Source organism: Lissotriton helveticus, chromosome 1_1 (assembly GCF_964261635.1).
Source record: "Lissotriton helveticus chromosome 1_1, aLisHel1.1, whole genome shotgun sequence".
Lineage (NCBI taxonomy): Eukaryota > Metazoa > Chordata > Amphibia > Caudata > Salamandridae > Lissotriton > Lissotriton helveticus.
In genome coordinates, this window is record NC_136057.1 from 1155481106 (window position 1) to 1155508507 (window position 27402).

Here is a 27402-nt window from a genome sequence, read left to right on the forward strand (position 1 = left end):
CTTGCAAAGCTGCTTTTGCAAAGTTGTTTGTTCTGCATTTATCCTAATGCTATAGTTATTATAAAGTAAGGTGTATAGAGTAGCTATTCATGGTATACAGTGTATTCATTTTTTCTGTTTTTCTAAATTGTTTTCGCTTACTTTTCATGTATCGTATTCTTTGGGGCCTGAGGAACACTTGCGATTCCATATTGAACAGCCCTTCTGCGCATGACAGTCTTCTGCCGGTGGCATTAAAAACTTGCCAACCCGAAGTCCCAGCCAAGATTTGCCTGGGAAGATGCACCTTCGCCTAGCAGAACGAAGCTGAACTGTCCTGCAAATGAAAGAATTGTATATAATCTATTGTATTTTGTAGAACATGTCATGGGAACCCCAAATTCAATAGGCGGTCCCAGAGTATGTAAATTAGGTCTTGTAGAAATTAAATGTGGTTGGTGTGTTAACCTATCCTACTTGAGGACCAATCGAAATTGGGGATTCTTACACTTGCAACATTTTGGGGGTGGTACACTGACCTGAAAACAGTATAACTAGCCTAGGTTTAGCTAGCGAAATCGTCCGACTTGTCCGAATAGCTGAGCTGTCACTGACCCAACGCACTCAATAGGTGACTGAGACAGACTGCTGCGGAGGACTCTGTCCGTAATTTCCATAGACTCAATCGGGGTTTTGGATACCTTAAGTGCTGGCGGAGCACTTGGCTGGGGAATTCGATAACCCAATCGGGGGTTTGACTGATAGCTGCAGAGAGGGTGGAGCGCAGGCGTTGCTTCCGAACTCCAGGTGCTGGTCTTACCTTGGTGGTCCCGTCCTGATCCTAACTTGGTTTTCCTGTCCTGTCCTGGGGTGTCCATTCTGCACCTGCTGGCCTACTGGCGACTGTCTTTCCTTGGGGTTCTTCCCGTCCTTAACTGACCCGTGGCCAGGGTTGGTCTTCACACCATACTAGGTAAATATAGTGCTGAAAATCTACTCTGCATCTTCTATATTTTCCTTTCTTTGCTTCAATAAAGTCATACTCTTGCATATTTGACTTTCCATGCTTTTCGCACCACTAAATGAACAAGTCATACATTATTTGTTGTTATTCTAGCATGTTCCATTTCTTACCCATCCTTTAAGTACATTCCTGTTTTCAGTTCATGATATATAGATGTTCCTTTTCTTTACCCATTCTTTAGTCGATTCAAGTAATTGCACCGGTTTATTAGTATGGTCCATTTGTACTTTACCTATAGTTCCTCTTTGTGGGGAAATATTTCACTGTGAAATTCTAGTATGTTCCTTATTTTCCCCGTCCTTTAGACAAAATACTGAGTCTAAACTCTGAAACTTATATTAGTATGTTCCCTGTTCTTACTTTTCCTTTAGACTTATAAATGGTTGGTCTCATTTATTTCCTTTATGGATACGTGCTCTTTGTAATCTTGGTTATTGATTGCTTATTCATTGTAAATCTTATGCTATCAGAATCCGATGAAGTTTAGATAAAGGTTTTAAAACTTCCTGAGTCTGTGATTATTTTATGAGTGCAAATATAGAAAAGGTATTTTTTTTTGGTATCTGCTTTTCTTTGCAGCTAGCTCCCTGATCCATTGTGATCAATAGGTACCCGTAACGGTGGATTGGTAAGTCGGGTACGCTGAAATAAAATAGGAAGGAACAGGGATACTGGTAGTAGAGTGTAAGGTCGCCTGATTAATGAATATGATAAATTGAATTTTATGGGCCCGATACGTATATGGTAAAATAATTAGTCGGGTGACCTGCGCGCTCTATCAGTATTTTTCTGGTAGCAGAGGAAATGGTTAGGGACTAGTTAAGATAGGTAGGTAGGTTATTTGCTGCTAACTGTGAAAATATTACTGTCAAAACGTTCAAACGAATTACAAATGCTTTATTGTTTTGAAAATTATGAAATGTTTTAAATAGTTTTTCTTGCTGCTATATTGATACATGTTTTAACAAAACTCGTTAGTGATTGTTATATGTTTGTCTGGAATCCCCGGGGAATTGAATAGCGAGTGGTGAGGAGAATCCACTTCGCTCTGAGGTCAGTGGCTCGAGGAAAATTAGTGCATGGTTAGGCAGAACTGGAAGCGCTAATTAGGGTTTCTGTATGAATAGTTGAATAAATTATAGCAACGAGCTCGCTAATGAAAGTTCAGTTGTGATATAACCTAGTAAGGGTCACACGAGAAAGGAGTAGTAGGTTCATCGGAGCTTGAGTGATAGCAAAAGAGTTCGCTAGTGAAACTTTAGACTTAGTATATATATCCCGGAAAGAAGTGGATAAGTCGAAGAAGTAGCAGGTTCTCTAATGCTTGAGTGAAGGATAGGCAGAAGAGATCTGTCCGTAGTGTATGAAAAGTAGACAGAAGAGGTTTACTTGCAGCAAAACAAATCTTTCCTTTATAGACACTCGAGTACAGTGGCAAATGTTTTTACGTTGTAAATTAAATAAAGCACTTGCACTTTAAGAAAGAAATAAGGTTTCCGTTACCTTGTGAAGGAGGGAGTCAGTTGAGGAGCTGCGCTGACGTCACTCTGTGCCGCGCTGAGATTGGTAGAGACAGCGGGTGTGTAGCGGAGCTAGTATTGTAAAGGAGGGGTGAGTGCCGAAGAATGAGAACTTGTCTCACGAAAAGGCCGCGCACCCATTGGTCGAGATTATTTGAAATCGCGCATTTGATTGGTTGCACGAAAAATAAAAGACGCAATTAGGTTGGAAGTGAGTTTGTAAACACAGTCGCTTGCGGAAAAGTATATGTGGCATACGTATACTCCGGAGACTAGACCCGATCCAAGGTATCTAGGGTTTGGAAAAGATAAGTGGAAAAGTAATAGATACGACATTATGTACGGAAACAAGTGAAAAATGACCTTAATAAGCAAAGGGAAAAATTATTTTAAGAGACAAGCCTATCAAAACTAGAGAAGGAGTTGTCATCCCACCACCTAATACTCCCGCATCTTTCATGATGTTTGATAAAGGGTACCACTCTTGTGTATGGTTGGAAAATTGGGTGGAATACACAAAGAATGACGGAATTTTGGCATTTCCGTTAGATGGTACATTTAATAGCAGAATTCTATTCAATTGGAGAACTCGAATGAATGATTTACATCCCAGACCCAGATTGACACAGTACGAAGCCTTGGAGGAATGGGAGATAGAGGCTTTTGAGAGGGACAAGCCCCGAATGGATAAAGGGTTAACCAAATGGTATCCTAAAGTAAAACCCGAGACCCGAGAGAAAAGAATGAAACAGTGGAGACAGAATATGATAGTAGAAGGACTGTATCCTATGATGGCACTAGAAGAACCTGTGGGAGGGAAAAAGACAGAAAAAAAAAAACATTGGGTGACCAGTGGGGATTCAGATGACGATTTGTTGGATGACTTGTTCATGAAAAATCCACCTCCTTATAATGAAGGATCCCGATCCTCTAGTGTAGGGGATGCTAGCCTGAGACCTCCTTACCAGGAGGGGCCTAGACCTGTAAATGTAAGAGACGGCTGTCAAATACCTCCTTATCCGGAGGGGCCGAGACCTTTAAGCACAGGAAATCCATTCACAACCTAATTATGGTGAGGGACCAAGTATGACGCATCCAACTGCACCAACCCTGACTCCGCAAATAGTACCTGAAATAAGCTTGGAAAGAATATTGGAGGAGAGAGAGCGAGAGGTCTTAATTAAACAGAGAACAGAATTAATTCAGAAAATTTCCCAGCTCAATACAAATCCTGAAGCCCTGACCATCCCAGTAACTATTGGACCAGTTGTTCCTTTGTATGGGGATAAACAGGGCTGCCCAAAGACTCCAATTATTTCCCCAGCTGTAGTACAGCCAAGAAAAGAACCCTTAATTGTAGATGATCAGGCAAGCGAATGCGAATCTGTAATTTCCTTAATGGACTTACCAATAAGGGAACCAGAAAGGGGTTCAAGAAAGAAGAATACTCCTTTCAGTTCAGGTGAAGTGCAGATTGAGTCAGCTTCTGGTACTAGAAGTGCCACTGTAGTGACTCCTGAAGAAATCGAGAGATGGAGTAGAGAATTAGAGAAGCAAACTCCTCAATCAAAACCATTAGATATTTACAAATTAAGAATAGAATTGGAAGAACTGATAGCTGGAAATGTGGGGTTGGACAGACTAAATACCTTTTCTGAAGAAGAACTGCTCTTTATCTGTAAGAGCATCACCCGTAATACCCGAGTGTTCCATGAGAAATTAGTGGACACCGCGGCAAGTATGGGAATTGATATTGGGAAATCTAAATCATTGCAAAAACCCTACAGAGCAGAGTTCTCAGAGAAAGATCTAGAAAATATGAATGTGTCAGGGAAGAAGGTACAGATCAAAGAATTAGTGAATCTGTTGCAAAAGTGGGGAGAATTAGAAAAATGGAAAGCCAGATGGGCAAAGAAAAAGGAGGAGATTAGATCCAAACAGATGACTTCTGAGTATGTCTTAAAGGAGGCAGACAAAGCAGATAAATTATATCCTATGCGAGAAGTGCCAGGTGGAAAGTATGTACATGTTCCATGGTCCCGACAGGATATTGTGTCCTTTAACAATGATTTCCCAAAATTACGAGAGAAACCTGTGGATTGGTACAGGCAGGTAGAAAGGCTTGTGAAAGTACAAAGATGCCTGTGGAAAGATCTGGATGGGTTCTTCGATATCGTGGTTCCCGTAGATTTGTGGACAGAATGTAAAATTGCCATTGGTTGGCCTAGTGAGGAATTCCCGAGGGACCCTATTACAGGAGCTCCTTCTGATGAGGTAATGAAAAAATACCAGCAAGTAATGTTACATCTGAAGGGGAAAGTGCCTGCAAAGGAAACTGATTGGACCCGAATAGATAGAACAACCCAGGATAGAGATGAAACTGTACATGACCCATTTCATTTACAGGTTTGTAAACGGTTTAAGACCTGAAATTTGCCAATGGATCAAAGACAATAAAATCTGTTGGCAGTCTAAGAAAAGTGATGAGGTTTTAAGGTACGCAAAATACTGTGAAGGTGAGATGGCTGACAAACGAAAGGCCTTAAAGGAAAAGGTCATGTGGGCACAAGTAAAATTAGCTGAACAACAAGAGAAGCAGTTAGGTAAAATGAATAGTAATACCCAAAACCAAGGTTCTGGGGGTGGAGGGAAGCCCAAAGTAAAAATTAGCCGAGAGGAGGCCAAAAAGAAGTTCCCCTGTCACGGGTGCGGACAGATAGGGCACTGGAGAGACGAGTGTCCATACGCACAAAATGGTAACCCCCAAATTAATGATTTAAATCCACAGACGCAGAATGAAAAACCAAGAAAGACACAGCAACAGGTAAAACCGAATCAGTTGCCCCGTGCACCTAGACCAAATGTAAAGGGCAAAGCACAGGAGGGTGAAGACATCGAGGTGTGGGGAGGAAAAGAGGATAGAAATGCAGCAACTTCACAATTTTTGTTGAATGATACCTTCCTCTGTGATGAACCTTACTGACGGTGCCTGAGGGGGGAGGACAAGGAGTGCGTGCTTGGCGCCTCCTTGCCGGTGGACCAGTCAGGGCCATACATTGAAGGAAAGGTTGAAGGAAATGATGTCACCTTTCTGTTGGACACTGGGGCCACCCGTTCTACTGTAAGAACAGTAGACGTTCCAAACCTACCCCTCTCGGGAGAAGCGATCCAAGTAGTGGGCGTATCTAATCAACTGATTAGTACTCCAGTTACCGAGCCCATGGAGATTACAATAGGGAATTTCAAAGAAATGCATAGATTTGTTCTCTGTGATTCCAGTCCTGTAAACCTATTGGGACGTGATTTGTTGTGTAAAATGAACTGTACCATCTTTTGCACACCAAAGGGCGTCGAAATTCAAACCCCAGACGAAGATGGAATATACAAATTAATGCTAATAAGACCCGACTCAGAAATTAAAAGACTGACAATACAAGACTTACCTGAAGAACTCCAACAGACAGTGAAACCAGATGTATGGGATTTTACTGGAAAAGATGTAGGACTAATGGCAAATGTTGACCCAATTAAAATAGCCATAAAGGAAGATGCAGTTTACCCAAATACTAAACCATACAAAATGAGTGCAGAAGTGAAAGCAGGAGTTGCCATTGAAATAAAAAGATTGTTAGAAGCAAACATCATACAAGAAGTGTTGAGTACTCCATGTAACTCGCCGATAATTGGCATCAAGAAACCTAGTGGTAAATACAGGGTAGTACAGGACCTGCGAAAGGTAAATAAAATCGTTGTTCCTTGCTGTCCTATTGTACCGAACCCAGCTGTGATCTTGTACCAAATTCAATGGAATGCTGAATGGTTCACCGTCATTGACTTATGTCACGCATTCTTTTCAATCTCATTGCATCCAGACAGCAAATTTCTTTTCTCATTTGAATTCGACAGTCACGTGTTCATTTGGAATCGCGTCCCTCAGGGGTATACAGAAAGCCCCTCAATCTTTAATCAGATTCTGAAAAAGTGCCTTGAATCCTTAGTCTTACCTGGAGAATCAGTTTTGGTGCAATATATAGACGACCTCTTGGTGACGTCTAAAAGTCAGAAAGACTGTGTTGTTGACACCATTGCCTTACTGAACCACTTAGGTGAAGGAGGACACAAAGTATCACCTGACAAACTACAGTTTTGTACCTCTTCAGTAAAATATCTGGAGCACCAGATAGAGAAGGGTATCAGGAAGGTTACTTTAGAAAGAATTAGGATAATTCGAAACATGCAGTTACCCAACACTCAGAAAGAGATCAGAATGTTCCTTGGAGTTGTAGGATACTGCAGACAATGGATTGTGGGATTTGCAGTCCTAGCAAAACCATTGATAAAAATGACAAGGAAAGGAGCAAAGGACCCAGTAGAATGGGATGAAGAAAGCATGACAGCATTTACTAAATTACGAGAATGTCTATGTACAGCCCCTGCATTAGGAATTCCTGATTATTCAAAGGAATTTGCTCTATTTTGTGATATACGAGACAATTGTGCACTGTCAGTCCTAACTCAAGAGCATGGTTTGACTAGACGTCCAGTAGCATACTTCTCTGCTACTTTGGATCCAGTGGCTGCTGGATTACCTGGATGTCTGAAAGCAGTAGCTGCAACGTGCATGAGTCTCGAACAGAGCGAATCCATCATTATGGGACATCCTGTAACTGTGTATGTTCCACATGCAGTTGTAATCTTACTGACTAGAACTAAAACCCAGTATCTCACACCTAGTCGGCTGACTAAATATGAGAGGATTCTTGTGGGTGCTGCAAATGTAACAATTACTCGTTGTAACATATTGAATCCAGCAACCGTATTACCAGATTCACTGATTGCAGAAGCAAAGGGAGAGGTCGAGCATGACTGCATTGACCTGACGGAGTTTAGTACCAAACCACGCCCAGATATCAAGGAAATGCCCCTACCGATAGAAGATTACGAGCTGTTTGTAGATGGCTTATGTTTGAGACATGAGAATGGAGGCTTAAGTGCTGCCTATGCTGTAGTCACAGTATCACGTGCCGTAGAAGCATCCTATCTATTTGGAGTAAAGTCTGCAGAAGTAGCCGAATTGATTGCATTGGCAAGAGCCTGTAAAGTTGGGAAAAATAAAAGAGTAACCATATATACTGACAGCCAATATGGTTACGGGGTTGTGCATGACTTCGGCTAATTATGGCTGCAAAGAGAGTTCCTGACTTCTTCAGGTACTCCTATTAGAAATGGAAAAGTGGTACAGGAATTACTGGAAGCAATCCAGTTACCAAAAGAATTGGCAGTGGTCAAGTGTGCTGCTCACCAATCTGGCGATGACAATGTGACAGCAGGTAATCGATATGCTGACCAACTGGCCCAACATTGTGCAAGACATCAAATGTCAGTAAATATCAAATTGGGGGGAAATGGAAACAGCTGCCAACTTATGGTGTTTGAGAATGTGCCAACATGGGAGGAACTGAGAGATTTACAGAATGCAGCAGGACCAAAGGAAAGGAGAAGATGGAGAAAGTTTGGTTGTCAACAGAGGAACGAGGATGGTGTCATTGTTTGCTCTAATGGTATTCCTGTGTTGCCTGACAGCTTGCTTGCTCCTATGGCCCGGCTAATACATGGAAATACGCACATTGGTAGGGATGCCATGGTTCGTGTCTTCAAACAGACATGGTTCATTTCGAAATTCAGGAAAGTAGCGGAGAGACTCTGCCAGAGGTGCTTGACATGTCAGCAGTATAATGCCGGGAAGAAAACAGTAGTTTCACTGGGTAAAATTGGGAAAGCAGAAGGTCCTTTTATAAGATTACAAATTGATTTCATTCAGTTACCCCCTTGTAGAGGAATGAGGTACGTCCTTGTCATTGTTTGCCTGTTTTCAAAATGGGTAGTGGCTTACCCGGCCAAGAAGAATGATGCCTTCACTGTACCAAAATTGTTATTACGAGAACTAATACCTAGGTACGGGGTTCCAGACACAATTGAATCAGACAGAGGTGGGCATTTTCAAAATAAAATAATTGATCAGATCTGTGGAGCATTCAAAATTACTCAAAAACTGCACTGTGCATATCGTCCAGAGGCTTCTGGAGTGGTGGAACAACTGAATGGCACTATCAAGTTGAGACTAGGAAAGATGTGTGAATCTACTGGCATGAACTGGATAGAGGCTTTACCTCTTGTACTGATGGGAATCAGAAGTATTCCAGACCGAAAAACAGGCCTGAGTCCCCATGAGATCCTGATGGGAAGAGTAATGAGACAAGCATGGGTACCAGGACACAAACTGATAAGCATTTCTGATGATTTGGTACTAGAGTACTGCAAGCAACTGGGTGACCAAGTGCGTTCTATCTCTCACCAGATTGGGGAAGATGCCGTCGCCAGGCCAGCAACTCCAGTCCATAATCTGAATCCAGGTGACTGGGTGGTACTTAAGAAGCACACCCGATCGAGTTGCCTTGCACCGAAGTGGAGAAAGCCAAGACAAGTAATTCTGGTGACCACGACAGCGGTGAAGTGTGCAGGAGTACCAAAGTGGATCCATGCCTGTCATACGAAGAAGGTAACCGAAGACTAAGAAACTGGCGCTCAAGCTTGTCCAGCTGAGGGGTCTCCAGATGTTGGTCCTGAAGTAGCTGATGATGAACAACCGAGCACCAGTCAAGATGAATGGATCCCAGTAATCGACCTGACCGTTGATCCAATAAGAACCAGAAGCCAGACATACCCAGATAGAGAGTGGGATAGTGAGGAGGAGACAGGAACAGAAGGAGAAAATCAGATCATCGAAATCCATGTCAAATCTGATGAGGAGGATGGTCAGATAGGGACAGAACAGGTTATTGACACACCTCCAAGAACTCCAGAGATTGAAAAGGGACAGATAGAAATTAGGGCAAAAGTTCAAGCGGAAGAAAATCAAAGGTTCGAAGTGCTTGAACAGGATCAGATAGAAATAGACGAATGTGTTCAGGACACCGAAATTGAAACGTTCAAAAGTCAAATCCAGCATACACCTGAACAAGGCCAGCTTAGCGACCAGGCAGAAGAAACCGAAATAAGACCTGGAACTAGTCAGACAGAAAGGGAAGAAGAAGACGTTGAAACAGAAGTGCCACAACTGAACGAAAATAAAAGAGCATTAGAAGAAAGCCAAACAACAGTGCCAGTTAAAAGATTCAAGAAAAGGAATAGGGAACCAAGATATATCAAAAGACTAAGACTGAGGCTGAAAACAGTAGAAGAGAAGCTTGAGCAAAGGAAGCAAGGTTCCAGTAAAACAGAGCCAACTGGAGAAAACACTAAGCGAAGAAGTGCCCGAGTAAAAAGACTGAACGAAAAGTATCAGGATCCTGAATGGACTTACCTGGTGTTAGAGGAATTCGAGGATCTTGATATAACTGACGAAAGTGAGGAAGAATTGACTGCTAACCAGTCTACTGAAGAAGAAGAACCAACCTGAAGTTGCCCTGTGTAAGCACCCTGAGCAAAGTTACAAAGAGGGGTTGAAAGGCTTCTTTTGAGCAAAAATGTCTGATTCCAATGTGAATGGAAGACCTAGACGCAATTGTTGTAAAACATGCTGCAAAGTATGTGTATGTAGTATAGCCTTAGTACTAATACTATGGATAGGACTAACAATTACTATTCCTTATATGATGAGTAAAGATACTAAAATTGACTCTACAAAAACTATGGCAAAAGACACTGATGAACTGGCACACAAAGTGTAGATGGACATGAGAAAGCACTTAGCGTTAGACAAACTAAAATGGACTTAGAAGCACCAGATGAGCAAGGACTGCATTATTATGGAATCAAGAACAGGACTCATTTAAACGTATTCGCAAACCTTTTAGTGCATTATGTAGAAGCCATGGAAATAGAAGACTGTTATGTTTGCATGAAGCTACCTACTTCTGTAGCTGAGGGAGTGACCTACCATCACTTGCCATTAACATATGGAATTTCTTGTAGTATTTTAGCTAGCTTATTCTATAAAAGAGGACCGTTACAGTACTATTACTCTAACTCAGACGTGATATTTTCTGAACTTCCTATACATGGAAATCTGAACCCTGTACATACAAAAAGTGATGTCACACGTTATATGGGAGAATATTTTCTGACTATAGGTACCATAGATTTAGGTGAAGCACATAGAGATAACTTGACCTGTTCATTACATGAACAAGAGAAAATGTTTCTAAACATGGCAGAGAAAAGAAGAGAAAGTTTCCAAAGAAAGGCGAATGATGAAAGGCAGAAAACTCCTAAGTGGGCTGAAAACATGGGAAGCACCTCAAATGGTGGGGCTAATCCTGCTTTGTTGCTGGATTTCGAAAGAAAAGGGAAACTTTGTCTTCACAGAGAAAAGACTAGTTATTATAATAACATTTTCATTGGTTCCAGTCAATGCGAACACAATTACAAGGTAATTGGAGGTTGGGGTTTCAAAAATGGGTCAGAACCTGTGTTTCCCGGAATTTATTACATATGTGGAAACAAGGCTTATTTCAAATTGCCGGATCACTGGTATGGAAGCTGCTATTTTGGAATTGTCTTCCCGAAAATATACCAAGTGAATGAAATTGCTGGAAGCAGTGAAAGCACTAACGGTTTAGTACGTAGTAGAAGAGAAAGTATAGGGGAAATAGTGGGTAGTATATTTAGTGCATTGATACCTGCAGTGGGAGTGGTTCTGAACACACACAGAATTTGCAAATTGTCAACAGTAGTGGATCGGTTATCTACTGACACTGCTGGTGGATTTCTGATGATCAATACCGAAATGGTTGCGATCAGATCTATGGTTTTGCAGAACAGACTTGCTCTTGACACTCTATTGGCAAAAGAGGGCGGAGTCTGCCGAATGTTGAAAACGCAACATTGTTGCACTTAGATACCTGACAAAAGTGTTGAACTCAAAAGGTATGTAAGGAACATTACAAATTTGGAAAAGGAACTCAAACCACTGGAGGTTGATAGTGCCTGGAAGAGACTTATTGATGGTCTCTCCGCTGTAGGACATTGGTTTACCAATTTAGGTAAAGGTTTGTTGTTTAAGGTACTGATGCCAATTGCAGGAATAGGGTTTGTCATATTCCTCATATTTGTCTGTTGCAAATGTCACAAACCCCAAGAGAAATATACTGTGAACAAGAGAGGCGTGAAACGGAATGTGGGTGAACTTGAACTAGAGGAACTGAATAATCAAATTTATAAAAGGGTGAAGAATTCTCACCCTAACAAAGAAACTAAAGAGAAATTGAATCGAATGTTGGAAGAGATTGAACTGGGAAAAATGTAAAAAAAGTTGGCATCTGGTTCTATTGTTAGTGATGATGGTAAATATCATCAAAGAGGGGATTGATGGAGCAAGGATTCGCACGTTAAGCGACTTGCTTGTACTCATGAACCTCGAATAACTATAATGAATTAACTCAACATGTTTGTCTTACTAATTTCCCCGTTATTCTGACATTTTGGGTGTCCCAGAGACGCTTGCATATGTGTGTATTAACCTTAACAACGCTTGTCATTAAAATGGCCGCTGCTTAGCGGAGTTTTTTCTGCGCATGCGTTGGTCACACTCACGTGACGTGACGTACTCGCAGTTCTGGTGGGAAATGTTTGCTCATGCGCAATACTGCTAATATGGCCGCTTTGTCTTCTCATATGCTCCGTGCTTCCAAAGCTGCTTTTGCAAAGTTGTTTGTTCTGCATTTATCCTAATGCTATAGTTATTATAAAGTAAGGGGTATCGAGTAGCTATTCATGGTATACAGTGTATTCATTTTTTCCTGTTTTTCTAAATTGTTTTCGCTTACTTTTCATGTATCGTATTTTTTGGGGCCTGAGGAACACTCGCGATTCCATATTGAACAGCCCTTCTGCGCATGACAGTCTTCTGCCGGTGGCATTGAAAACTTGCCAACCCGAAGTCCCAGCCAAGATGTGCCTGGGAAGATGCACCTTCGCCTAGCAGAACGAAGCTGAACTGTCCTGCAAATGAAAGAATTGTATATAATCTATTGCCTTTTGTAGAACATGTCATGGGAACCCCAAATTCAATAGGCAGTCCCAGAGTATGTAAATTAGGTCTCGTAGAAATTAAATGTGGTTGGTGTGTTAACCTATCCTACTTGAGGACCAATCGAAATTGGGGATTCTTACACTTGCAACATTTTGGGGGTGGTACACTGACCCGAAAACAGTATAACTAGCCTAGGTTTAGCTAGCGAAATCGTCCGACTTGTCCGAATAGCTGACCTGTCACTGACCCAACGCACTCAATAGGTGACTGATACAGACTGCTGCGGAGGACTCTGTCCGTAATTTCCATAGACTCAATCGGGGTTTTGGAAACCTTAAGTGCTGGCGGAGCACTTGGCTGGGGAATTCGATAACCCATTCGGGCGTTTGACTGATAGCTGCAGAGAGGGTGGAGCGCAGGCGTTGCTTCCGAACTGCGGGTGCTGGTCTTACCTTGGTGGTCCCGTCCTGATCCTAACTTGGTTTTCCTGTCCTGTCCAGGGGTGTCCATTCTGCACCTGCTGGCCTACTGGCGACTGTCTTTCCTTGGGGTTCTTCCCGTCCTTAACTGACCCGTGGCCAGGGTTGGTCTTCACACCATACTAGGTAAATATAGTGCTGAAAATCTACTCTGCATCTTCTATATTTTCCTTTCTTTGCTTCAATAAAGTCATACTCTTGCATATTTGACTTTCCATGCTTTTCGCACCACTAAATGAACAAGTCATACATTATTTGTTGTTATTCTAGCATGTTCCATTTCTTACCCATCCTTTAAGTACATTCCTGTTTTCAGTTCATGATATATAGATGTTCCTTTTCTTTACCCATCCTTTAGTCGATTCAAGTAATTGCACCGGTTTATTAGTATGGTCCATTTGTACTTTACCTATAGTTCCTCTTTATGGGGAAATATTTCACTGTGAAATTCTAGTATGTTTCCTATTTTCCTCGTCCTTTAGACAAAATACTGAGTCTAAACTCTGAAACTTATATTAGTATGTTCCCTGTTCTTACTTTCCCTTTAGACTTATAAATGGTTGGTCTCATTTATTTCCTTTATGGATACGTGCTCTTTGTAATCTTGGTTATTGATTGCTTACTCATTGTAAATCTTATGCTATCAGAATCCGATGAAGTTTAGATAAAGGTTTTAAAACTTCCTGAGTCTGTGATTATTTTATGAGTGCAAATATAGAAAAGGTATTTTTTTTTTGGTATCTGCTTTTCTTTGCAGCTAGCTCCCTGATCCATTGTGATCAATAGGTACCCGTAACGGTGGATTGGTAAGTTGGGTACACTGGAAATAAAATAGGAAGGAACTGGGATACTGGTAGTAGAGTGTAAGGTCGCCTGATTAATGAATATGATAAATTGAATTTTATGGGCCCGATACGTATATGGTAAAATAATTAGTCGGGTGACCAGCGCGATCTATCAGAGCCAGGTGAGTATATTCTAGGTTGCAACCTAGAATATACTCACCTGGCTACCTGGTATTATTTCCACAATTAGTGTTGCACCGCCATACGAATATGTACAATGCACTTTGCCATAAACTTGAAGCCTGCCTTAATATATTTGGTAAAAACGGTGCTGTATGGGAATTGTATTGTGTCATCTGTAGGCATGTGACTAAAAGAACTTTTAAATGCACACAGAAACGCATTGGGCATATTTAATGTATTCCTTCCACCTGTGAGCAAGGTCGACAGGGGCCGAAACGTTAAGATATTGGAAGGTTTCACTGCGTTGTACGAGGTTGCAAGACTTTGAATTAAAGAACAATCCTAAGCAGTATTGGGCCTCCAGGCTTCGATATATATATATATATATATATATATATATATATATATATATATATATACATATACATATATACACACATATATATTCATACATATATATACATACATATACAAATTTAATCTGAAACAGAAATGTGAAATGAGTGCTAGCATCATAGGAGCTAGTAGTTGCCTTGAACCCATACACTCAAACAAATCAGGCTTAACTAAACAGGCTTTCACATTTGTTTCTTACCATCATCAAAAGTATCTACCAGTTGGCTGGGGTTGATCTCCGCACCACCGATCAATATGTCATCGAGAGCCCACTGTGCCCGCTCAGGGCCTGAAACCACGAGCCCATTGGTGACCACGAATGGCTGCCACCAGCGTAGGCGGGTTGTGTTGGTCTGAGCGCGTTCCGGGAGGATGATGTAATCGTGCCTGACGGAGATGTACTTCTGGTAGTCCAGTTCATGAATCAACGTCCACGTCACACCTGCAAGGACCCACGCCACCCACAAAGAGTTTGGAGAATCAATACTTTTAGGAGCACCTCTAGGCACTAAGACAGTCAACAAAAATTGGATTCCATTAACATATAGTGAAGTTCAAAAGAAGCCCGCAGCAGAGTGAATACTGATCAAACAAAAGCTATTTTGAAGATAACTCTGAAAAAACATAAAGATAGGTACTTATCACATCACCAGAACAGGAAAAGATGAACAACTATTTCAAATGCATTCATATTTTTGTGATTCTCTTTTGTAAAAATTGCCCTGAACTTGCCTCCGTCAATTGAATAATCTAGCAGGACTCCCTCCTTCCGGCACCTGGGTCTGTGACAAGAAGTTATGTTGCTTTCGCTCCCAATTCTTGCCCAGTACTGCACAAACCTGAAAATAAAAAGGCATGTAATTATACTTACAAGATTCAGGTAGCCCCCCTAATTATAGGACTGTGTCCCATAATAAACACACTAAAAAGTGAGTTTAGCACAATCACATCATTTAAAAGTCAGCCACTTTACACAGACGTCAGGTTAGGGCTCCCGCATAAGGGTTATTTAAGGAATCTTAACACCTGTGTGTGAGCATTATCCATTTTTCAGCCACAAGAAGACGGCACATTTCTTGATACACAACAGTGCCCCAACTAGAACCCTCCAGCCACAGTGGGAACACCAGGCTAGAGTTCAGGAGCTAACTAGATAGAATTACTGAAATGTTTTGAATGTATGAATAACTGGATCAAATTATGGTTGTTCGCAACTCTAATGCAACAACTGTGAGAAACAAGCGCAAATTCGATCTGTTATGAAGTCACTATCGGAAGTCCTTACCTTCTATATGTTCTGCCGCCTCGATCTGGTATGATGAAAAATGGAGTCCGCTCCATCCCTACTCCAACAACCACCGTTGGCTGTCAAAGTCACATGGAAAAATATTCCTTGCAGCGTGGCGCTTGCTCTCCACTTCTAATGTGAGAGCAGGGCTTGCAGCGTTGAGCAGGAAGGATGACAGGGAAAGTGCTGGGTGGTAGAAGCCCAATTTTTTACATGTCTGGGTAGGGTGGGGAGATTAAATGTTGTTGGTGTAGGGCAGGAGGCCAGGTATTTGTTCTTCAGTTTAGGTGGGGGTGGGTAAATATAAAGGGTGGACAGAGGGTGTGGCTGGAGAATAGGTATTTGTTCTTCAGTTTAAATGTAGAAGCTGGTGGTGGGAGGCAGGAGGTCAGCTATTGGTTTTTAAATTTAGACGGAGGCCGTTTCTTTATCCGGTGGACAGGAGGTAATGTTACGCATGTCTTCCACATAACTCCGAAACTGCCTCTGCATAGATGTTGAAAACAGGGACAGACCTTGTGAGAACGAAAACCATAACAAAAAAATTCAACTTGGAAAAAAACTGTATAAGAGAATATTTTCACCTCTGGTTCTAAGTGACATCAGAGAGAATTCAAGATTCACTCTCACTGTATTTTGATGTCACTCAGGATCCCTCAGTGAAAAACGTCTTCCGTGCTAACCTTCCGTTAAGTTGGTTTTTCTGAACTATTTATTCCTAAAATTCACTCATTGGCTGCTATAGTGCCATTTAGAATGGGATGTTTATTTATTGCACTGCTGGAGTTCACTACAAGAAAGCAGTTTATATGCATAAAACCACACATTAGGAATTACTGGTGTTTCTCAAAGTTGCATGCTTAAACTGTGATTTGCAACTAATTATGAGATGTGTCTTGGCAGATATAGTTTCACAGGACAGATGATGCATTTCTTTTAAACATCTGTGGCCATTGTACCCCTTTCATAAGAGAAAAAGAAGTAAAATACTATGGAATTAGGGCTGGGGAAGTGAAGGACAACGCACTATAAGGACTATGGGCCAGATGTAGGAGCCATTTACCGACCGGTAATGGCCGATTTCGGCCGTTACCGACCGGTAAATGGGTTTTCGGTATGTAGGGGCACTTTTTTACAGAATCGGTAAATTTACCGATTCGGTAAATTTACCAATTCTGTAAAATACTGAATCGGTATTTTTTCCGATTCGGTAAATCTCAGATGTAGGTGGGACTCTTCAGAGTCCCAAAGCCCCTACAAATTCGGTATTTTACCACCCAATCCAATTGGGTGGTAAAATACCGAATTCAGGTGTGCATGCACATGTGTGCATGCACACCTATGCCATGTGACAGACAGACATGCCCTTAGGGCATGTCTGTGTGCCACATGGCGCACATGTCAATTTTTGGGGTGCCAGAGGGTGTCAAATTGACACCCCCTGCACCCTTGCTAAAATCGGTATTTACCGATTCTGTAATTACAGAATCGGTATTTCCCATTGATTCCTATGGGCTTCATAGCCCATAGGAATCAATTGGAAATACCGATTCGGTATTTACCGAATCGGTAAATACCGAATATTACCGATTCGGTGATTCCACATCTGGAATTACCTACATCTCCCCCCCTTTATTTTACCCCTTCTTAAATACCGAATCGGTAAAATTCGGTATTTAAGAAGTGGTAAAATAGATTTACCTACATCTAGCCCTATATCTCTATTGTAGAATATACGCTCACTGCAAGACACCTTGGAGTTCAGTGGCATTACAAAGGAACTCAACCTTTGGCCTCATTCCTCTCTGTACTCACAAACTCTTCTGTGACTTGCAGTTTCCTTAGAATATACTTTTGAATGGACCCTAATGTTTAGATCTCTTTCTAGTTGTCTGCTTCATAACTGTATAAATACATCTGACTCTAGTCAATACACATTTTGTATGTGATGGCTCCTCCGCTAAGGAAGAGGAGTGTTGCTTCTCTGCTCAAACGGAAAAATGGGATGATAATAACGTATAGTTATTAGCATCTTATTTTCCCTATTGCAGTCAGTGGCAGGGTGGGGCTAGCCAGAGCAGGGGAGGACTGGGGTGCACCCCCTTAGTGCGCTTGAAATGTTTGGCCAGCCCTCTTGGGCCGACCAAACAGTTCATGCGCATTTGGTATGTTCCTACCCACTGCATTACACACCCTGGTCAGGAACATGCACAGGCTCCCTATTCCAGTCTGAGCACCGATCCACAGCGCTCAGACCAATCACAACGCTGCATTGCAGCATTGTGATTTGCTCAGGGGAACCTGTCTGCCCGGGTGCTTCCTGATGCCAGCCGGGACAAAAACATGAAGAGGACAAGGAAGGAGGAGAGGCAGCAGCCGGCCGTTAAAGATAAGTCCTTTTTTAATTACATTCTTTCCCTCAGTGACTGCCTCACAGCACTCATCAGGTCCCTGCTCCTTATGCCTTATTTTTATTTATTTTTATGACACAGGGACAACAATATTTCTCTTCATGTTGTGGCCAGCCGTTCAGACCACGTGTTTTGATCTCACAGTGCCACAAGTACTCAGCAGTAGGACAGCGAAGGTGCAGCGGCCGGAAAAATCTATATATTAAGAACCTTAATTTTGTAACAAATACTGAACTGATTTACACCAAATAACAAAAAGCACGCTATCTGGGTACAGATCTAGCTTTGTTGTCCTTCTGTTCAGCTGTTTTGGCAGTAATGCTGTTCAAAATGCCTATGGGAAATTGCATGCAACAAAGATGTTTTGAGATCCTCCTTTTTCTCGACCCCCTCTTGAGGGATCACCCCAAAATATTTCTGCAAGGAACTGAGGTGGATTACCTTTTTTGGAAACTTTCATTAGGATTTGTCAAACAGTGCCAAAGTTATTAGCAAACCAAAAAATCAATTTGCTATAGAAACCGAGTTCTAACTATTACTCTACCTGACCCAGAACCCTAACAAACCCTTTCCCCACTTTACCTATACCCATTACTTGAGTCTAAAATTATCCTTACCTCCTTTTACCAATACCCACCCTAAACCCTAATTTCACACTTACCTCTAGTCACCCCTACACCCTAAAATCACCCATAGCTCCCTTTACCTCTACTCACCCCTTAACCCTTAAATCACCCTTACTCTAATGTACCTCTTCCCACTCCTTAACCCTAATACCACCCTTACTCCCCTTTACTCACCGTTTTTTTTGTGTCATAATTTTTTATTGGAGTTCAAAGATAGGCAATTTCATAGGTTACAAAACAATATAGTTTACTCACCCTTTTATCTCTTCCCGCACCGTATCCTTTTTTAAAAATAAAGAATAGGATTCAAATTTTATTTAAAAAAATACTTACCTGCAGACTAAATTAGTGTGTGTTAATATAGGTGGGGTAAAGGTAAAAAGCCATTAAAGCCACTTACCTGAGTGGTATTTACATCTGTGATAAAGACTGCAGGGTAAAGGCCATGTGGGGGAAAGACTGCGAGGTAAACGTTACATATCTTAATACGATGTAACCGAACTTGGAGAAGGCACACTTCCACTGACATGTTATCGACTATTATGGCTAAGACACATTTGGCCAATATTTCAGAAAGATTGAATGCACACAATGATGAATAAAGATCAACAACATTAGGTTTGTTCATCAAGAAGATGACAGGTAGGAAGGGGAGTCGACCAACAATACAATGCACCGATAAAAGAATACAGAACTGCATAAATTCTTGTTGACAAAACACAAACTCTATGAGATGGGAAAAGTAGAGATATGGGCAGCAGGGAAGCCTCGAAATATCTGTTACAATTAGGGGCACGTATACACCAGAATTGAATCTTTTTGGGAATAAGGACATTTATATTTTGTGACCAAAAAGAACAAGTTACTTACCTTCGGTAACACCTTTCTGGTAGAGACAGTATCTAACAAAAACACTACGGTGAGATAGGACCATGGGGAATATTTAAAGACCAAGCTCTGTGAACGGTCCCCAAGAGTATATAACAACAACAAGGTTCCAGAGGGTCTACATAAGGGGGTGTGAGCCAGCGGTAGCCAGAAGACTAGTCAGAAAACTAGGGCCCTAGACTGACTTACACAAAAATTCACTGTGACAACTCATTGGATGGTCAAAAGTACCCATCAGTCACCACTCGAGACCGCCCTTCATCATTTGGGATTTTTTGGGGAGACCATGGGGAGACTAGATGGTAAATAGTTCTCCCCCGTTGAGTGTCACTCAACGGGGGAGAACTATTTACCATCTAGTCTCCCCATGGTTTTGAGTATCATCAACTTGCATAGATGGTCCCAAAAAAATCCCAAATGATGAAGGGCGGTCTCGAGTGGTGACTGATGGGTACTTTTGACCATCCAATGAGTTGTCACAGTGAATTTTTGTGTAAGTCAGTCTAGGGCCCTAGTTTTCTGACTAGTCTTCTGGCTACCGCAGGCTCACACCCCCTTATGTAGACCCTCTGGAACCTTGTTGTTGTTAGAGACAGTATCTAGCCACAGATTCCTTACTTTTGAATTTCCCAGGCAACAGATTGGATCCAAAAGATTTTTCTTTGAGCAATAGCCCTGTGCTTTGGTAGGCGGTGTCTGTCAGCTCCGAGTGATGTCGTCTGTGCCGGAAATGATGTCCACTTCACCTCTATTGGCACAACCTCAGCACGCCGACATCAGTTACTTTTTACGACTTTCCATGCCAGAAACGCAGAGCTTGAAGAATACTGACATTGGTGTGTTTCAAAATTAGGGCCCTAAAAGGGAACAACCTTGACCCTAGAAACTTGTTGGCAGTGAGGGGAGGACGTGTAGGTTGGTAAGGAATCTGTGGCTAGATATTGTCTCTACTAGATAAGGCATTACCAAAGGTAAGTAACTTATTCAGCAGATAGAGACATCTAGCCGCAGGTTCCTTACCTTTGAATAGATACCCAAGCAATACCATCCCCGGAGGAGAGACTGCATACAAGTTTAAACTAGAAAATCCTGCAGGACTGAGCAGCTAAAATGGCCGTCCCTGTGAACTTTACTGTCTAGGCAGTAATGCTTAGTAAACGTGTGCAAGGATGCCCACATTGCTGCCGGACAGAGGTCCAGGACTGGGACTCCACATCGCAATGCAGTGGTAGCAACCTTAGCTCTGGTGGAATGAGCCCTTAAGCCTTCAGGAGGCTGCTTCTATGCCAGAGCGTAGCAAATCTTGATGCAGAGAACAATTCATTGTGAGATGGTTCTCTTCTGCACCACCGACCCTTTTTCGCTCCAACGTACCACACGAAGAGTTGGTCATCCACCCGGAACTCTATTGTGTGGTTAAGGTAGAACGACAATGCTCTTTTTCGGTCCAGACGGTGGAGTCGCTCATCTTCGTTAGAGGGATGTATAGGAGTGGAGAAAGTGGGCAAGGTGACAGATTGTCCCACATGGAGAGATGTTACAGCTTTTGGGAGGAAAGAGGCTCCAATTTGTTATGGAATATCATCAAGAATGGAGTTTTGGACATTAGAGCCTGTAGCTCGCTCACCCTCCTGGCAGATGTGATTGCCACCAATCAGGCTGTTTTTATTGTGAGCAGCTGGAGGGGGCGATTGTGCAGGGGTTCGAAAGGAGCACACATGAAGGTGAGAACCAAATTACGGTCCATTGAGGCATAATGAATGGGGAAGGTGGAAGCATATATACAAGGCCTTTTAAAATTTCATTTACAATCAGTGACTTAAATAAAGAGGGTTGGTCTGGCAGCCTCAGGAAAGCAGACAAAGCAAATACATACCCTTTTTGACTACCCAGAGGAGAGCTCTGCTGGACAAGGGTCAAAATATAAAGTAAAACATAGGAAAGGAAAGCAGAAAGACGGTCGATAGTCTTCTCTGTACAATATATTAAAAATGTCTTCCATCGGCAGGCGTATACCATCTAAGTGGAGGAACACTTGGCTGCCAGAATAGCATTACAAACTTCAGGAGGAAGGTCAAAAGCTATCAAATGCCACTGCTTAATCTTCATGCAAGAATCCATAGAGTTAACAGGTTCGGGCAGAGAACCCTCTCCTTCTGCTGCAACAGAAGATCCTCCTGCAGGGGTAGCCTGATCGGAGATTCAATACAATTTTGCAGAAGCTCAGAATACCAGTCTCTCAGTGCCCAGTCTGGAGCCACAAGGATGACTTGGGCCTGGTCTGATTTTCTTGAGAACTCTAGGCAGGAGTGGTATGGGCGAAAAGGTGTACAGGAGGCCTGAACTCCACTCAAGACGAAAAGTATTTCAGAGTGAGAGCCACCTTGGAAAAGCCAGCGTACAAAACTGCTGACATTGCGCATTGTCTGTGGAGGCATACAGATCTAAACCAGGCTCTCCTCACTGCCGAAAGAGACCATGCAGCACCTCTGGGTGGTGATGCCACTTGTGATCCGGTAGGCATTGACGGCTGAGTTTGTCCGCCCTGGCATTTAGGGAACATGGCAGGTGTTGAACAGCCAGGGATATGCCCTGCTGTTCCAGCCTGTTGGACCTGGCCCTTTTGGCAGGTTCACCCCGCAACTTTTTGCTTTTTCCTAGCCTGTTTCTGGAACCTGGTGTTGGGGATTTTAGGCCTCTGCGCACTTTTTCACTGTGGTACAGTGTAAAGTGCGTGTGCTCTCTGTATGTGTGGTGAGTGACCTGCCCTCCCATAGGAATGAATGGGGAATATGTATGCCCATGGTAGTTCCTGATGTGTGAGGAGTGCAGGGTCGAGTTTGATATGTGTGAACTCGTGAGATTGAATGCTGCGTAATGGTGTATGCGGCATGGTTGTGTCTAGTCTAGAAGTGCCACTTTTAGACATTGGCATATTTGTGTAGTGAGTCTGCTGGCACGTGATTGGCTGGTGAGGCTGGCCCAGGAGTGCCTGGGCCTGCTTGTGGATTGACTGTCTGGTTTGAGTGTGACAGGGGCTGCAGAGCCCCAGGAGGTTGTCTGAGTCAGCCCGTGGATGAAAGGCAGCATCTGCTGCCAGGGAAGTGGGAGGAGATTAGCACCTGATAGTGAAGGGCTGTGCCTGCCTGCCACAATGCTGGCTCCACCCCCCCGCTGGGCGACTGTCACCTCTGTCCCTGATACTGAAGGGACTTCCCTATAACAAGTCCTAGCTGGTTCTCACACTGCCTACACAAAGACTTCAAAGACTTTTCTGTGTATAAGAAGGGGCTGTGTCCCCTTCCAAAATGTTCTTGTTTCTAACTTGAATCTGCCAGTGGCGTGCTGCTGCGTGGGCTCAGGGGAATCCCTGAGCCCTGCCCAGCCCCTGGACTCCTGATGGACTTACCTGGATGCTGGAGGATTTTCCTGCTGGGGGCTATGCTGCTCCCTCTTTTATTCCTGGACTCCTGGGGGACCCCTCTGCCTTGCTTGGGCTGATGGGGGGGACTTGGCTTTGCCCCCCCTGGGAATCTCTGGGACTTTTGCAGCATGGAGAAGCTGCATCTTCCTGTAGAGATCGTGAGCTGTTTGCTTCTATCGATCACTTGGCCGGGTGAAGCGCTGGCTGTCCTCTGCCTGGCTTGAGGGCGCCGCGCTGTGAATTGCCTGCCCCCCAGCTGCTGTGCTGGGATATCGACGTGCTCATCGGCACGTGGGAAGGGGTGACAGTGCGCCTGGAAGTGTTTCCAGGATCTTTGTGGGGGATTCGCGATATTCAAATCGCCCTACTGTCCTTGCGCGCGCTAAATCCATCTCCCCGCATTTCACCGCCGCGGCCCGGGGGCCTGAAATCGAGTGTCCCCGGAGCTGCAGAAACAACCACGAAGGGGCCGCGACCTGATTGGCCGAGCCACGAGGAGAGCCGTGCGCTGATTGGTCCTTTGCCGGGGGCCTGGTCCAGGAGCTGCGCTGCGACTGGCTGACTCCTGGAAGCTGTGTGACGTGTGTGGAGGCTCGCCTTCAGAGCCGCGACCTGATTGGCCCATTGGAGGAGCTGCTGCGGAGACCTCAAAAGTGCCGCGTGATCACCGCCGGGACCGGGGAAGACTGACCCGACCTCGCCGAGGGAATCCTGGAAGTGCCCCAGCCCCCGGCATGCCGTCTCCGCTCCCCACAGCTCCTCGAGGGACTGAGAGCGGGCGGAGAGGTTGCTGAGACCGGCCGGGTCTGAGCGCGAGTGAGCGCTGATAGGCGAGGTGCGCCTGAGGCCCTGAGGAAGTGCCGGTCGAGGAGAAAGGAGTCCCCAGTGGATCGGGTGAGGCGCGCTTGCAGCGCTAGGGGCCCAATACTTTGCGGGCTGATCCTAACTGATGACAAATCCTTGGCATAGCTTGGTGAGCTCGTTTTTAGAGCGAAGGGGAGATAAAGTAATAGTATTATTTTTAATACTGATTTACATGAGATTATATTTTTCTTTAATGATAAAAGACTTCCTGATAATACAGGTGCAGATGAACCAGAGAGGTTCATGGGGCATATTGGTTCAAGAGCCTGTGGGGCTCCTGCTGTTTGGCGCAGTATTGTTCAAGGGCTAGTGAGAGCCCATGCCCTTGTGAGTGTTCCCAGGTGCCCAGCAAGTAGTGGGCACCTGCACCGTTTAGGCCCCTGACATTGAGACTCAGGGCGTCCTAGCCCCAACAAGGCCAGTTGGCCTAGGGACTGCCACAGGTGGGGGCTTATGTAAGGTTGTGCGCAATTGTATGGTTTTTATTCCTGCACCTCTGAATGTTTTTAGACATCATGTGACTTTTGCGCTATTGTATTGTTATGGTACCTCTGAATGTATTTTTATTGCATCATGTGCTTTGTTCTTAACACCGCTGAATGTGTAGGTCTATGCATCATGTGTTTCCCTTTACTACTCCTCTGAATGTATATTTATGCATCATGGGTAATGTGTACTTTCTTAGACCCCTAAATGCTGTGTGATACTTAGGTGGTTATTCTTTTTAGTACAGGTGGTCCTAGTAAGGTCCTGGTCCCCTGCGTGACATTCTCCTAAGGTGGTTAGGGTTGCATAGGTGGTACTTACCTGTTCCCAGTATTTACTGGATGTGATTTACAACTGTTATTTTGTTTTATATCTTATTTTCTAAGTTCAAAAGTGCTATATCTAAAAGTGCTGATTATGACAGAGGCCCATGTGGCCCTGTCCTGTGTAAATAATCTCATGTGAATATTGCCCGTGCCAGTTGGCACAATGTATATGTGTGATTCTATCTGATAGGTTTTGACAATACAAAAGTTATTTTAATATAACCTTGTGTGGAGTCCCTTTTGTGGTGTGCCTAGGATGTTGTTGCTGTTGTGTGCTGGAGCAAATGCTTTACACATTGCCTCCGAGTTTAGCCTCACTGCTCGTGCCAAGCTACCAAGGGGGTGAGCAGGGGTTATCTTGGCGTGTGACTCCCTCGCCCTGACTAGAATGGTGGTTTCTGCCTGGCTTTGGCGTCAGCCTTAGCCTACCAGAAATAGCCAGCTCTAACATTGGTGGCAGCGGTGGGATTTGGACTTGTGTTTGCGCAGTGCCACAGCAACAACTGGCTACATTACAAAACTCTGCATTTTTTTCAGGTAGTCACATGTTTGGGATTATTGTTTATGATTTTGTTTTTCCTCAAGAGTGTCATTTTCAGATGGTGTTCCTGTGCTTTATGTTTAGTGGCAGATGAGAGAAAATGACAGGCGGGATGCCAGTAGAGGGGGAGGTTCCCATAGATTAGGAATCCCTTGCTGGGTCCAGTGTCCAATCCCTGTTCCTGTTCCTGTGTGGGTAGATGGAAGAGAGGGAGTGTGGAGGAGAAATGACTTGCTTGGGAGGGTAGTTATCCCTTGAGTGTAGCGTGTGTGTCTGGATTCCCCAGTATGGTAGGATCCAGTGGTGGCAGCTTAAAAGTGTCCAGTGTGTGAAGTCCCATTCCCAGTTCCCAGAGTATGGTGCCTGGTGCTCAGTAAGAGGGTGACAGGTTGAGAGTCAGGGGCAGTGAGGAACTGTCTCACCAGTCTGGAGGGGGAGTGTGTGGATGAGTGGTGTCTTGAACTGGAGGAGTTGGTGTGAGTTTTTTTTTAAGGAGCTTGCACGTGAGGTGTACCTCTGGTGGAGTGCAGGAGGTCCTGCAGAGGCATTGGACAAGAAGGTGGATGTCTGGTGGTGTGCTACATGTCTTGCAGAGGCACTAGGGAGTGATTCTAAAAGCAGTGGCTTGTGTATCTGATGATCCTGTGTAGGTGAAGAGGTTCATGTGTAGCCCAGCTAGGTCCCATTAGGATGGTAGGGGTGTAGGGGCTCATGTCCTGTCTCAGTGGAGGCGGAGTGAGTGTGGGACGGTGTGTCCCACGTTGGCCCGAAACCCTATCTCAGGGCCTGGAGGGTTCCCTAAGGGAGCGCCAGGTCAGGGGCCTAGGCTGTATTACAAGTCATTTGAGGAGGACCTTCCTGTGTCTAGAGGACGGGGAGTGTCTGTAATCAGAACTCCGGCGGTCCTGGTGTTGGGCTGTACCGCTCCTAAGTGAAGGGTGCAGAAGTCCTGGTTCGCTGGGCATTTCACCGTCTAGAGTGCTTGACCATTTGTGGGGCCTCTGGAGGTCGTTCCCCGAGGAGGGGGGAGGCCAGGTTCAGGTTCAGCCTGACCTGGAGGGAAGGGCATCTGTACTCAGTGTCCTGACCGGTTTTGGCTTCTAGGGGTACCGCTCCAAGGTGGGAGGGTGCACAACTCTGGAAGGGGGTGCAGAGGGACGGTGTCCTTACTTCTGACCCCGGTGCAACCTGAGGGTTTAGATCCTAGGTTGGGAGATTAGGAAGCTTCCAGGTCAAGAGGAACCTCTAATACACAACAACAGGCCTGTCACCCTAGACACTCTTAATTAATTTTTAATATGGCATGGATTGTAGTGACAAAAAAAACTTTTTTATTACCACCAGCCAGTTTTTCTCTGGCTATTCACATCCATCCAAGTGTCAAACATTAATACGGTACACACACGGTAAACATTCAATCTGTCTTAATACCATCACCCACCAAACGGTACTTGTGGAAAAAGTTTGGAGAGGAGAGTGAGCCCCTCACGGAAGAACCGCCAATCGGGTTGTCTGACTAGCAATTGCCAGTATACCCAATTATCATCATCGGTGACTCACTCTCATAACAGTGGAAAATGAAAACAGAAAAAGACCGACAACATATAACAGTACTTTTGTCACTATAATCTATGCCATATTAAAAATTAATTAAGAGTGTCTAGGGTGACAGGCCTGTTGTTGTGTATTATGGTTTGAGTGGGGGGCGGCCTGTACCCTTCTCTTTCCCCCTTAGACTCCTCTTATTTGGACATGATTCAGTACGGCGGCCCAGCCGTGAGAGTCTAACTGCGATTGCAGGTTTCTTCGGTACTCACGGTTTTTATGATTTGAGCTTATTTTACAATAATTTTTGGTTGTGGTTTTGGTGACTCTGCACATAATCGGTTTGCGACCTGGTCCTTTATTGGAGGAAATGATGAATTGCCTGGCATTCTCAGAAGAGCAAATAGCCCTAATATGGGCTGGCCCGTCCCTCTTACCCGACGTCCCATTGGGGCCTAGCTCTACAGCACGGGAGGAATGGGACAAGCTGTCGACACTTAAAAAACGGCAGATTAGAGTAGCTCTGCATGGGGCTCTGATGACAGAGTACTTGCGGGCAGGAGTAGCACCCCCAAGTCTTCTAGTCAAACTTGAACCAAAGATC

General features: G+C 43.9%; 1 protein-coding gene across 1 annotated transcript in view; it reads right to left on the bottom strand.

Annotated features, from left to right (window-relative positions):
* RELN (reelin) overlaps positions 1 to 27402 on the bottom strand; it is a 1711021-nt gene that overhangs the window by 80359 nt on the left and 1603260 nt on the right. Inside the window, exons 55-56 of the mRNA XM_078679027.1 lie at positions 15132 to 15238; positions 14599 to 14841 (exon numbers count right to left, since the gene is read on the bottom strand). Of these exons, the coding sequence (XP_078535153.1) occupies positions 14599 to 14841; positions 15132 to 15238 (350 nt within the window). The remainder of the gene's footprint in view (positions 1 to 14598; positions 14842 to 15131; positions 15239 to 27402) is intronic.